Source organism: Carassius carassius, chromosome 12 (assembly GCF_963082965.1).
Source record: "Carassius carassius chromosome 12, fCarCar2.1, whole genome shotgun sequence".
NCBI classification, from domain to species: domain Eukaryota; kingdom Metazoa; phylum Chordata; class Actinopteri; order Cypriniformes; family Cyprinidae; genus Carassius; species Carassius carassius.
Genome location: NC_081766.1, coordinates 27,853,700 through 27,868,473, shown reverse-complemented (window position 1 = coordinate 27,868,473; position 14,774 = coordinate 27,853,700). Strand labels below are relative to the sequence as shown.

The 14,774-nt window shown below is 36.6% G+C and overlaps 1 protein-coding gene across 2 annotated transcripts; it reads right to left on the bottom strand.

The window, feature by feature from the left end:
• Positions 1-8,034: 8,034 nt before the first annotated feature.
• Positions 8,035-13,190, bottom strand: LOC132155161 (GATA-binding factor 6-B-like). 2 transcript variants are annotated; one of them, XM_059564016.1, is made up of 7 exons: positions 12,915-13,190; positions 11,245-12,144; positions 10,062-10,228; positions 9,427-9,552; positions 9,181-9,268; positions 8,987-9,072; positions 8,035-8,767 (listed from the first exon to the last, which is right to left on the bottom strand). In XM_059564016.1, the coding sequence occupies exons 2-7, from the start codon at positions 12,095-12,097 to the stop codon at positions 8,600-8,602; spliced, it is 1,488 nt and encodes a 495-aa protein (XP_059419999.1). In that variant the 5' UTR covers positions 12,098-12,144; positions 12,915-13,190; the 3' UTR covers positions 8,035-8,599. The 2 variants fall into 2 exon arrangements, with proteins under 2 accessions (XP_059419999.1, XP_059420000.1); XM_059564017.1 differs by having other exon boundaries at positions 12,791-12,928.
• Positions 13,191-14,774: the final 1,584 nt, after the last annotated feature.

The window sequence follows — 14,774 nt, the reverse complement described above, 5'->3', positions numbered from 1 at the left end:
GACCCGACTCTGTGGCAGTCATCTTGTGCAGTGGTTCTGGGGTGGCGGCCATCTTGCTCCGTGGCGCTGGGCTTGCGACCACCTTGTGCTGTGGCGCTGGGCTGGTGGCCATATTGTGCAGTGGTGCTGGGCTGGCGGTCCTCCTGTCTGTAGACCCCGGTCTAGAGTCGGCCATCCCATCGGGAGAGACAGGTGTGGCTGGGATATCCCACTGAGACCGATGTTGCAGGTACAGAACGAACCCCCAAAAATCAAAGTAATCCAGCTGATCCATTTCCCTTTCTGGCACAGGGTTATCCAGACCGGCGTTGAAAAGGTCTTTCAGGGCCGCATCATTATATCCCATGCCTACCGCCAGGGTCCAGAACACTTGTGTCACACCACCCACCTCATTCCCCTCTTGACGGAGGGTGGTTAATTTGAGGAATTTCGCCCTCTGCTCCTCCACACTGGCTGGGGAACGGACACGATGTCCCACACCGCTGGATCTAGACATGATGGAGTCTTTCTGTAACGATCGGGAACACAGGAGACGAGAGATCCAAGAGCAGTGTGAGTTTTATTGGGTAATCCAAAATCAAAATCCAAAAACAGGCAAAAAGTCATAACCAGAAACATCCGTCCAAAAACAAAACAAACAGGAACCAGAAACAAGAAACTAGAACCACAAGGGAATGCAGGGAAACTAGATGATGGGGGGTAAGGACTCCATGAAACAAACAGAAACAGACCGGTTTAAATAGGCAGGATAATTACTATGAAGTGAAGACACCTGAGTGCAATTAACAGGAGTGCAATTACTGTGATGAAGGGACAAGGCCTTGTGGGAATTGTAGTGCCTGTGGTGAGGTGCCTATGGGGAAGTGAGACCACTAGTGGAGACCCAGGGAAACACAGACCAGACACCGTGACAGTCTATAGTGACCCATATCATATGTGACACTGTGGCTGACAGCTGCATGGTTATAATTTTATCTCTAATAGAATGGATCTTGGAAATAAAGAAGTTCATAAAGTCATTACAGCTGTTTTTTTTAGGAATTGTCTGTGCCTTTATTTTCCGTTAATTTAGCCACTGTATTGAAAAAATTCTCGGGATCTAGCAGTTTTTAGAGGTTTTTTATAAGCAGAGGTAATTTCCGGCCATGCAATACAAAATACCTTTAGGTTTGTTTTCTTCCAGCTACACTCCATTCTCTGGGCTGCTGTCTTTAAGGTGCAAGTGTGCTCATTATACCATGGTGTCGACTGTTTTCCTTAACCTTCATTAAGCATAAGGAGCAAACATATATAAAGTGCTAGAAAAGAGAGAGTCAATAGTTTCTGTTGCACCGTCAAGTTTCTGAGCTATTAGATATGCTGAGGAATTGAGACAAGTCAGGAAGATTATTTACAAAGCATTAAAAAAAGATTATTTTAAAAGAAGATTATTTACAAAGCATACAAGTCTTTGTGGTAGCAGTGATGGTTCTGCCATATTTGTAACAAGGAGTTGTATTTGCAGGATTAGCTATATGGAGAATACACAAGACTAGATAATGATCCGAGATATCATCACTCTGCTGCAGAAAATCAATGTTTTTAACATCAATTCCATGTGACAGTATTAAATCTAAAGTATGATTACGTCATTGCGTAGGCACTGAATACCTGACATGTGTTGTCTAACCCCAATGGAGTTCAGAATGTCTATAAAAGCTGATCCCAATACATCTTTACACGGACATTAAAATCACCAACAATTAAGACTTTATCTGCAGCCAGCTCTAACTCAGATAGAAAATCAGCAAATACTTTGATAAAATCTGTATGGTGCCCTGGTGTCCTGCATACAGTAGCCAGTACAAACGTCACAGGGGATTTATCATTAACACTTGTTTCTCTGGGTAATGTTATTCAAATCATCATTACATCAAATGAATTATACTTGAAGCCAAAGCTATGAGAAATACTGAAAATTTTACTATAAATTGTAGCAGAAAATGTAATATATTTTCAATCAAATATATTTATATTGTACAAAATACATTTTTAAAATACTGTTAACATTCACACAGATTTTTGTATATTTGTATATTGTAAATGTATTTTCTTGCCTCTTGAAGTACATTTTAACATATTTTGGAATTTGAAACTTAAATATACTTGCAATTTGATAATTATTATTAATTAGAATAAATTTGAATTAGAATAAAAGCAACCAGAGCAGCAGTTTGGTTTTTTCAACAACAGGTTTTTTTTTTTTTTTTTTGTAATCACACTTGACTTGAATAAGAAGAATGAAAAGTAGCCTGCTAATATAAGAAGCAATGTTTTTATTTAACATGTGCTTTTCTAAAATTAAGAACTTCTCAGGAAGGTTAGTCTGCCTCGTGGGACAAATTCTATTTGCAATTGCCCTTGCAAACAGAGATTGTGGAAGTGTGAGTGTTATATCCTCCAGATCATTATTGGAGGCCACGCAGAAGTCAGTTGTCAGTTATGACCAATGCATGCATTTCCTCTCTTCAAGACTAAAGACCTGTACTTTAGCCCTTCTCTCATGTTCCACAGTATACCTAGCTCTTTCTACGTGCTTCCTAATTTCCCTTCCCCTTGACTTCCTCATATTTGACATTTGGAGAGGAGCACCAAAAACAAAAACAAAATTAATGCCTTGGCTTCCTGCACTTTCTTCAATCACTCACTCATCTCCTTCCAGTCTTGCTTCAACAAACCTCTTTTGTTAGCCAAAATTCAGATTTTGTATCTATAGCCAAGGATGTAAAATACACAGAGAAAGCTATCCGTTAGCAATTGTACCTAATTGCTCGGCTGGCTTAGGGACCCCTCAAAAGTACTCTGGCCTCCATCTCTATTTCATGGGCAATCATTTCTGGAAACAAGCCATGCGACTGATCATGCATCAAAAATTATTACAATTCAAATAAATAAATATTTAATATTTATAATATATAATACAATACATAATAATTATATGTTGCTTGCATTTTCAATATTATGACTGTCAGTGAGAGAATACCTTTTTTTTTTGCCAGCATAATCATGTAGTTACAGCATCTGCCACCAGGAGCTAAGGTCATATCTAGCTTCTGAACCACCAATCTCACTTTAATTCTTTATATGTGATGTTTAGGGGCTGGTTTTATATTAAAGTGTTTAATTTAGCAGTTTTGTCCTGTGTTTTTGATCAAATAAACATTCTTCATCAACATTCAAACTTACTAATGATAAAAAATCTTAATGTTTCCAAACTTTTGACTGGTAGTCTTTCGCCTTATTACGTTCCATTTTTTAATGTAATGCACATTCCATACATGTGCCATAGTCTATAATAAATAATAAATTCTTTATTGTCAAAAAATGTGGTAGGAATAAAGAAGCACTGCACTGAACTGCCATGTCTTCATTATTCCATTATATTATCATTCCTTCGCAATATGTCATAGAAATGTAGTACTCATATTCCTAAGGAAATATCCTCAGGATTTCCTTTTTCAGAATGTCAGGCCTGTTTGTTTGGGGATATATCAGTTGGAAATTGTGCTGAATTTGACTAGAAATCCTCAAGGGCTGCGTCAGTGATCCCATCTCTTCCGGAGGCTTTAGACACAGACAGTCCCTCACTGAGATCTGTTGGGTAACTCCCCCTAGGGGAAAACCATTCTTTACCAATTTTCAAACAGCCTAAGGGTCTTTACTTTGGCACAGGGTGGACTTCAACCCCAGCCCAGAAAGGAGAGGGTGACACTGACCCTTTTATTCACTGTCCAAATACGTAGTTCAGTACTGGACATTAGAGGCTGTGGAATTAAACCAAAACTCAGTGTTGATTTTAAGGGAAACATGTGCGTATTAGAATTCTATTGCACATATCTGCAGTGTAGTGTATAGTAAAGTGTAACCTGATTGATTAAAGTACAACAATTTTTCAGTTTTAAATGAAATTCAAATGTGATTTCCCAGGTAAGATCTGTAGCTTTCTACAGGACAAGATCAGTCAAAAGACAAACGGATGAACCCATGTATATGTCTCTTAAAGATCCAAGAAGACACACATTTGATTGCTTAACCGTAGACCATCTATTTTCAATAATCTCCTTAATCTTCTGAATAAGTATTCATGATGATTGTCTCAGTTGTGTGATATGTGTCTTTTATTAAAGCTAATGTATTTTATTTTTAGGAATACAGGGTCTTGTCCCAAACTTAAACACACCAGTACACAAGTTTACAGACAAAGAAATATTCAGAGCATTGTGTATGGTCATTTTAAATACCTTGCCCTCAACTGTGAGGTGAAATAAAAAATATTATTTGGTGTTGACATATTGAAAGCAATATACTGTCATATTAAAAAACAGCAGCTGTGGTTGTAAGGATTTTTACTGTAAAAAAAATAAAAAATTATATATATATATATATATATATATATATATATATATATATATATATATATAAATGTGTGTGTGTGTGTGTGTGTGAGAGAGAGAGAGAAAGAGAGAGAGAGAGAGAGAGAGAGAGAGCAACATTTCAAGTTTTTAAGAAATTTACAATAATCAAACATTTATATTTCATTTATGGAAATAATGTTAATATACCAAATTACTACAATCCATTTTTACCTTTATAATCTACTGACAATCACCTTAAAAACACAGGTGGCAGTGAGAAAACAACACGATGAATCCATAAGCTGAGGGTAAAACTAATATATATATAAGATACACATAAACCATCATGGTAACACACATGACACTAAATATAATGCATTAAAACATGAATTTAACAACAAGATGTAATATAAAACCATAATATGCATAAAGGACAAGTAAAAAATTAACATAAAATAATTAAAGATTTTACCGTATGTTGTTTAAAAAATGGATCTTTCAAAATTGTAAATATAACAAAAAATTATTGTGACATATTTTACTATTTTTTTTTTCAGTCTTTCTGCTTCAAAATTTCAATTTTAAATTTTTTTTTTTTTTTTTTTTTTTTTTTTTTACGGTGGTTTGAACTCCCATTTTTAACAATACACAAATATCATATCAGGACAATCCCCAGATTATTTCTCTAATTATGAGTAATATATTTTTCTAATTCATATTACAGTATAACAAAAATAATAATAATAATAATTTGATGATATTTTTATGCATTGTTGCATCTTGCTTATTTTGTCTATCTGCATTGCCAGTGTTCTTTACTTGTTTTTTTTACTTAAAACACATTAATGCAAATCTGCCAGTGCAGTAAGACAAAATATAGCTTTGTTGGAGATGTCTCTGAAAACAAGGTCTAAAGTAGTTTTGCTTCTTCACTAAATCTTTAGATATTCACTCTTGACACTTGAGATATTGATATACCCATATTTATATATTGAGACAAGACACTCAATAAGAATATGATTTGTTTTGCAGTGTGTTGTTGTGGCAGTATGTACCCTACACATTGAAAGATGCAGTCAGATATGCAATACTAACTTGTACCACTAGAACCATGCTTGTGTGGAGCGTCTTGGCACAGATTACCACTCTCAGCCCTCGGACACAAAGAGAAGAATTTGCTGAAATCCTTCACAGATCCCAGCCCCCAATAAACCTCATAGCAATATGTCATACACCCTGGGAAGATAACCAGAATGCATAAGAATAAATCTCAATCAAGGATAGAGCAGTAGGTGACAGGAGAAGGGAGCTGGAATGTAATGTGACGTTAGTGTAGTCTAAGTGATTTCTGTTGGGCTGTGCCAAACCAGTTATTAATGGAGTGTGTTTCTGAGTTATTAAGCTTTATGTTGTGGCTGGTACTTCTCTCTGAAGCAAAGAGGGTAAATGTAGTTCAAAAGGGCAGTAGGGAGCAACTTTTGCTCTGTGGAAATACTAGGCTGGGCTGGTGTTATGGTGTTGCAACCGCCAAACAGACAAAGGGATTTACAATGTAAGACAGAATGTTAACAGAGTTTGAAACAATTTGAATTTGAAACAAACTTTTATACTGGATGCACTACAAAAAAAAGCAACAATACAGCAATTGGTTCTGGGTCTCTGTTTTTTCCACATATATTCCTTTCAGTGATCTCGAGCAAAAGATGTGTTGTGAACATGACGTATCAGTCTGTCAAAGCATGCTGTGTCCATCACAAACAGCACAAGACATTACATCAGAGATCTGCAAACTATTGGAGCCGAGACGTCATCAATCAGTCGTAAATCAAAGTGCAACTTTGAAGCGAAGATCAGCACATTCAAATGTCAAGAGTTCACATAAACCAATAACTCATTTGGGCAGGGCTCAGGCTTAAGCAGTCTTCGGATTCACTAGAAACGTCACGCAATGTTTCATTTTAACATTGATAATGTTCATTATTGACACCAAATACAGATCTGGCCATTTTAAGTCATCATTTATGATTATGTGATTATAATACAAATATTTGTGAAAAGTTACTGTTGTTGAAATACAGATTTCAAGTTTTAAATTAGCTTCAGTGTACCAACAAACAAAATGATATGTGATCCATGAGCAAACAACTGGCCTTTGAGTGTTAAACATGCCTAGAAAATCAATGCAAAGATAGGCTTTGTTGTTTAACGATATTGATTGATACTTGATTAAATTAAAACAATTTGAAAACCTTTACAACTAAAACAAGGGATGGGAAAAACAACCACTTTAGTCATGGCTCTTATTTAGTCATGCCCCCCCCCCCCCAAAAATGTGCTTCATGACTGGTGATGACAATAAAATCAGTAAAATCATTATAAAAAAAATTATCATAATTACAAATGATGTGGTTCCAGTGGTTCATGTGAAGAGTATGAAGAACCTTCCATAATAAATGTTAAAATCTACAAAAAGAGAAGGAAAACACACCTTGCGATTCAACATATTTTGAATTACCTCAAGACAAAACCATAACAAATAAATCTGTTTAACCCAGATGAAAAAAATCAAAATACATTTGAAATGAAATTATACCAAAGAAAAAAAAAATACAACCATAAAATACAAATACGTTATTTCAAATAAAATAAACGAATACCTCTAACAACACACACTACATTGCAGAAATAAATAATTCTAGAGGTTATAAAGGCTGAGAATCACAATGATAGCAAAATGTTTCTTGTGTTGTTCACACATTGTCTCTATGACACTCTATGAGCTTGTCCAAAAATGTCACTGTCATGGAATTACTTTGCTGCTCTAAGGAGTAATCATTTGAAGAAGGCTCTTCTGGTGCTCCTTTAGTCCCCCATTTCAAAGCCATAAGATATTTACACGGGGAACTTATAGTTGGGTAACTGTTTAACAGAACAGAGGCAGTAAATCATGGACGCCAAAACCACTTGAGACCGACTCTTTCATGAGTGAATTAAGTTCTTTAGATAGCTCATTAATTACTGTCATTGTGCATCATGTTTGTGGTTTAGATTGTAACTCACAAGAAACTTTCACATCTGATCGATTCTGGCACACATTTCTCTCTCTTTAAAACATTCAACAAATCGTGAAAGCATAACTGTAAAAAAACAAAAACAAATAAACAGCAATATGCACTGATATTCACGCATCAGTGTCACATGTTAGGTAGTCATACATCCAAAATCATTGTTTTGCAGTTTTGTGTTGTAACAAAAAATGCATCAGAAATGAAATCCTGAGCGCCGTTTGTTCTAACAGAGATATAAAGGTCCTTTCATTTATGCTTTGCTGATGATTTAAGTCATTCTGATTTCTCCAAAAAATAACTATTTTCTTCACTATGATTTTTGATTAGACCATTTACATTTGATAGTGATCTCTAGGAAAATGTGTAGTCGAACATAACGCTACAAGTCTCGTGTGAGTTCCTGATCTTTGATACCCTGTTAAACCATCACAAAACAGTTTTCTAAGAGACCTTTTTTTCTTTTCTTTTCTTTTTCCACATAGATGGTGTGCAGATTAGTGAGCAACATCCACTGCAACAACATCATGCTTGAAACAAAAGATTTTTAAAGGAAGGGCAAGGCTTCAATCCTACACTATTTGAAATGATCTTTATTGACAAATATATGCATTATTTGAACATTGAACTGTAGCTTCATAAATATGTTTGCATTCCTCAAAAGAACACCTTGACACATCATCTTCAATTCCAGTTTCAGAAAGATCAAACATTTTCTCTTCAGATCGCCAAAATCCGAATAACAACTTTGTCTTTCCAGATGGGCGAAGTATCCGTTAGCATTAACATGTACAATACTACTTTCAAGAAATCATTTTTGATCCACTTACTCTTCCGAGCAACATTCGCGGTGCAGGGTGTGCTCTGAAAGTACCGAAGGCACGTTAAAGCAGACGCTCTCAGGTATCGTCCTCTAGTGCAGAGTAGAAAAGATCATCTCCGTCATGGATGTCCAGTATTCCACAGGTGAAACCAAAACTGGAGTATTTGGAACAGATCAAGCCTCTGCTCAAAATCACTAACACAGACCAAAAACAGATGACACCCCACACACAGCCTGAGAGATTTGAAGAACAACGCCAAGGGACATTCAAGAGAGCTGAAGGACAGCAAATGGCTCCCATCCCATAATGCCAGGTTTTAGGCCAAGGCCATGGGGCACCAAGTGTCCCCTCTCACAGAGGTTGCCACATCAGTTGTGGACGTCAGGCCTACATTCGTGTACAGGCTCTCCTGGCCGGGGTACTTCACCATGGAGCCAGTTGTGCCTGGAACATCAGCTTGGCACACCAGCATCGAAGAGTTGACCTGGATCGAACCAGAGAATGTCAATATGACAAATAAAATGCAAACCAGCTGTGGTCTCTTTGTATAAGGTTTTATGAGTCATACAGAAGAATCATTTTCAAACACCAGCAACTTTTTAGCTGTGTAAGGTTTGGCACATTGTTGACTCATTTTAATGCTATGATGAAATGCAGCAAAAAAATAAGGGTATATAAACTTAATGATGTTACATTACGGCACCTGTGTTGATGAAGGACTGTTCTTTGTGCACTCTTCTGAATTAGAAGACGATGAAGACGTTGGAGTCATTGGGACAGAACTACTTCCTGTGAATAATTTTAACCAGTTAGTTGACCTGCATTTAACCTCAGTGCAATTAAAAATGAAATATATTAACTTGATTGAGTTTTTTTTATCATTACTGTTTAACATACCAGATGATCCCTTTGTTTTGTTCAAGGATTTTGGTTTTCTTTTCCTTGTCTGAATACCTTCTTTTTTCATGGCAAGGGGCCTAGGCACCTAAAAAATAAATAAATAATAAATAAATACTTTCATCAGATTTTAAAATACTGTAATGGCACGTATAGCTTTCTCCCGTTTATTTTAAATGTATATCAGTTTATAATTTATTCCATTGTATCAAATCTTGTTTTCACGCAATATTATATATAGCATACCCCGTGTAACTTTGTGTAAAGTCCACACGCGTTGCACACGGGCTCTCCGTCTGCGTTTCTGCGCCACAGTGTTGTAGTGCTGGTCTGGCAGTTCGCGCATGACAGGCCGATCCGCCTCGAAGACGACTGGAGAAGCAATAAACAATGTCATTAATTGATTCTAATAAAGATGAATTTTCTCATAGTCATTAATCCAAAGTGGTAAAATGAAATCGATGTGAGCTATAAATCGATGTCTGGCAGATTAAATGTATATTTCCAAATATTAGACCTTTTGTCTGTTTTGACTATATATACGTATATAAAGTAAAAAAAAAAAAAAAATTGTTCAATTAGGCTATTTGATTAAAAATGATTAGCTACATATATATATATATATATATATTTATTTATTTATATTTATATTTATATTTATATTTATATTTATATTTATATTTATATTTATATTTATATGCGTACTCTTTTTGTACCCTAAACAATTAATGTTCAGTGCATGCAAACTTGTCTCGCCAATAAAAACAGCGCTTATAATGGGAGTAGACCTGTGAAGATGTTCCCAGATAACCTCTGGCTATTGTTTGCAATAAATAGGCAGGAAACTGAGTGGTTAAGTAGTTCATCAAGTCGGTGCTCACCATACGCTTCTGAGGTTTAATTAATGGTCGGCTGAGTCCATTCATTTTGCTGTAGAGACCGCAGGCGTTACAGAGAAAGTGACCCGTGCCGTCGCGTCTCCACAGCGGGGTGGAAATGGAGCCGCAGTTGACGCACTCGCGGCTCTCCATCATGTCCTCCAACAAATCTGAGACACAGAATCCCGTCAGTCAACAACACATTCAGCATCAACTGCAATGTGTGCCAAATGAATTACGCAGACATGACACACTGTCACAGACTAATAGCATTAATGACAAATGTGATTATTGGTTTTCTCTGCAACTGTTTTCTCTTAAATAATTTAATTTACACTGAAATATCCACTTTGTGCTGTTTTTCGGAGCAGCTTGTAATTAGCCCAACTAAACATTTTTATTCATTTATTAAACATTTAATCGCAATTAATTAATTATATTGTACACCTGAAACATGGACACTAATGTAAAGCTTTATTACAAACATTAAAAGATACCATGGGCTGGAACAAAACTTCGTTGATATCCTCAGACAGTTTGTTATAATTATTGTAAATGGCGTTACCTTTTGTTGTAATAAATATTTGTGATTTGAACTTTGATTCGAAACGATAGAATTAGTAGCCTAAATTGATAAATTGCTTTTTATTTCTTAAAAAAACTGTAGCATTGCCAATATATATATATATATATATATATATATATATATATATATATATATATATTAAAAATAAATAAATAAATAAATAAACAATTTTCCGAGATCTTGTATTTTCACCTCTCGCCAAACAACAGCTAAAGAACAGAAATCGTTTACAGAAGGTAAACATAACTGTTTTTGGCAGTGCATTAGCCTCTATATAGACTTAAGACATATGATATAAGTATTACAAAAAAAAAATCACATAACTTTAATGTTTTCCTTTAAAAATCTATTTGACATTGATCTGTTTGTGGCGCCAACGACTGCACCCTGAAAATTACGTGCCTTAACATTTAATTATTTAGCAGTTGTTTGACAAATAAATACACCAATAAATGCATTAACATTAATTATCAATATATTATTAATAATAATATTTATTTTAACTTAATTATTCACACGCTGCCCAAAATGCGAGGGAAAAGAAGGTTTTGTATTTCACAGTCAAAAAAGATATATTATGTTGAATAAGCTATATGTTACCTCCGTTTGGTCCCCTGATAGACAGCGGTGCGCTTCTGGACTGCAGGGAATGCAGCATGGAGTTCTCGAAGGGCCCCGCGGGCCACGCCGCCGGTAACTGGGAGAGCTGCGGTGCAGCATACGGAGAATACGGGCTCGTGTAAGATCCACTTATTGGTCGTGACAGGTACTGCTCTCGACTGTTTACATTCAGAGGATTCGTATAGCTGGTATCTCTAGATGTGCCGTTATTCATAGGCGGACTTGGGGAGTAGTGGAAACGGCTGGAGGTGTGTGGGCTTCCAGTGCTGTAAGACGGGCTCTCTGGGGCGGACTGTGACCAGACCGAATGACTGCTGACGGCATGGCTCGGCTGCGATGACACGCCGGGTTGTAGGTACGACAAACTCGGTATCATCGTCCCAACGCGAGACGTCGGCACATAAACGGGAGAATTAGGGTTGGAGTGCATGTAACCGGTCGGTGGCGTGTCGTTATAACCGGCCTGACTCTGGGCCGCGGCGATGGCCAGTGTCTGATACATGTCGATAGGGTCCACAATTAAGCCTCCCTTCTGCGTCTCCCTGGTGTGCCCACCTGAGATGATGAGTTTGTTGCCGTGGTCTAAATCCGTGAAGAGTGTAACGTCGTCAGAATTGGACAGGGCGTTGTTGGGATGGCCAAAGTGGAGGTAGGAGTGTAGGGGCCTGCCCTCGGCGCGACGCGCTTCCACCGCGTCCAGGTGCGTCGGCGCCGGTGATCTCAGCCGGTCCCTGCGGTCAGTGTTCAGGTAGCTCTGCTCAGCCGGAGACCCTGGGCTGCTGCTGGACACCTCGCGCTTGACCATGGACCAGCTGTTATCACCCAGGTCCATCCAGGATCCCTTTTATATCTCACAGTGTGTGGAAAAGACAGAGTGCACTGAAAAAGAGAACATAATAATTTGAGAAACGTTGGGGTATAGGCTATAGAGAGTAATAAATTATATATATGAAAAAAACGATAGAACGACAATATATTACTTTTAGATAATAAATACCAAAGAGAATCTCAACTCATTAAGCAAATAACCAACTGTTAAAGCGTCTCCGAATCTTTACTGAATTATAAGCTCTTCGCAAATATTAAATGAAATATGGTCACTTTTTTGTCGCGGTGGAAGAGTTTCACTTCAGAAAGCGCGTAATTGTAGCCTACAAACTTTCTCGAATCATTCATAGCCTAATTGTTTTGTCATCTTGTGATGTTCTAAATTTGAATGTTAAGCTGCTTGACGTGCATCGAACACAACTTCACTATTCCCATAAACACACGCGCACGCACATACACACCCCACACAGGGCTTTACACTGAAGATCTGAACCCATCCGAGTCATGAACCCGCCCCCCCCCCCCCCTCCCATGATGAAGCCTCATCATAATTACCAAAAAAAAAAGAGAAAAAAACACACACACAACGTAACAGATAGGAAACCAAACGTAATATGTCTTTGCAGAAAAGAGATAACCACTTGATAAGACCCACAAAAGATAAGAGAGAGAGAGAGGCAGGGTAAAGAAAAAATACCCGAAATTAGGCTCTCCTCTGCTGGCATCGAAAACAGCACCAAGACCGGAGGTTTGATAAGAGCAGGAGAACACATTTATAAGCAAGACAAGAATATGTTAAAAGAAAAAAAGTCGCCACTGACCTATTGGTGGTTTGCCATTAGTTGTGTTCGCAGGATCCAGCGGTTGTGTGGTTGCAGGACTTGGAGAACTATTAGGAATGAAAGTTCTCTGTTCACTCGTGACGATGTTTAAGAGAGGAGGTGCCTCCTGTGCTCAGAGGCTCTGATTGGATTCCAGCTTGAGCAAAAATATCTGCTCGATAGGGGTGCTGCTCTTCACTTTCCACCTTACTTAGTTTTGATGTCCTTGATTTCGAACGGAAAATGCGAGTCTTACAAATCTGACTACATTTCCCCAAATGGATGGAACATATTTAATTGCTTCAGAGCATTTTTTTTCTCGGAAAAACAAAATAGCCTAGGCTATAGGCCTAGGCCTATATGTTTCCTGAAAGACAAGTACAAGTGGGTCGAAATTGTAATTTAAAGCAATAATCTATAAGCGGTTCATACTTCATTCAGTAATATGTCGGCATAAAATGTCGGATAATTGAAGGTATTTCTTTGTTCTTTTTTTTTTCTTTTCTTTTTTAATTAACTCCCAGAAATATATGTTAGTCCTATAGCCTATTACAGTTTGAACATGTAAGCGAGCAAAATGCCTTTTCGATTACTAAATCCGTTTCCAAATCTGAATTGTATCAAGCTCTTATAGGAGTAATATTTTATATGATATGTTTTAATTGTGTTCTGTGTAAAAGTTTGTGTAATGTAGGAGTAATCCCCCCCAAAAAAACAGAACGGTGAAAAAACAGAATGATGAAATAATTTATTCTTCTATTTGTTTTGATGTTGAACTTAATCTGTGCTATGCAAATTAGGGTCGTTGCTAATTAGTTTATCTAAGACGATGGGGCATCGTTTAGGATTGTAAGAGATCCTACATAAACACACAGCGGGCAATAGCTGGGCTTTGAACAGCTGATAATTTATTCGCGCAGAATATACAATGTATTGTGACCTGATCAAGTATGGGAGGATGCCAATTAGATTAATCAATTTAAAGTCGTGGTGGTGACTCTTTTGTTCTTCATTTTAATCGATAACCAACACTGAAATATTTTATTATTTGAGTTATGAGTTGTTATTACGCAATTGAGTTAAATACTCATGTATGTTATAAAAATATAGGCTAGGCTATATTTATTTATAGCCTAATAATAAATAATTTCCCTAACAATGTGTCACGGGTATCTGAAGCCGTTTTAAAAATGCTTTACAAGAAAAAAAGAAAGAAAGAAAAGAAAAGAAAAGAAAGTTGTGTATTAGCCTATGTTTTATATGATGTGTTTTAGACAGTGAATTCCTTATAAAGGATTCTTATTAAAATAAATATCGTTGTTGTCACTATATGAGAAAAATGTGACTATGCAATGTTAAATGATATATTTCACTTGCAACTGGAGTATTTGTCCATAAATGAGTACAGACGCTATGTCCAGACAAGTTTAGGAGCACGTGTGAAAATCGTGTGTTATCTGACAGATGAGCTGCTCTGCCATGACCTGTGTTTGTCTCATAATAATAATCAAAGGCGTAGAGAAATAAAATCGTCTGCTTTCTTTTATTTGGAGAAACCCGCAAAATAAATAATAAATAAATAAATAAATAAGATAAAAAACGGAACTTCTGGTTTATAATTAAAGAAATGTAAGATGCAACTTATTAAGAACTAACCTTAGTATTCAAACTAATTAAAACTGTTAAAACAAATACAATAAACAAGTCGCATTGTTGTTTACAAACAAATATCATCATCATCATCAACAACAACAGTAAAAACAACGTTTTTTTAGTAAGACACATCTCATATTAAATAAGGCCTGTTAACCTTACCGAAGCATGCTAAAGTGAGAAAAAAGCGAGAACTGCTATGTAAAG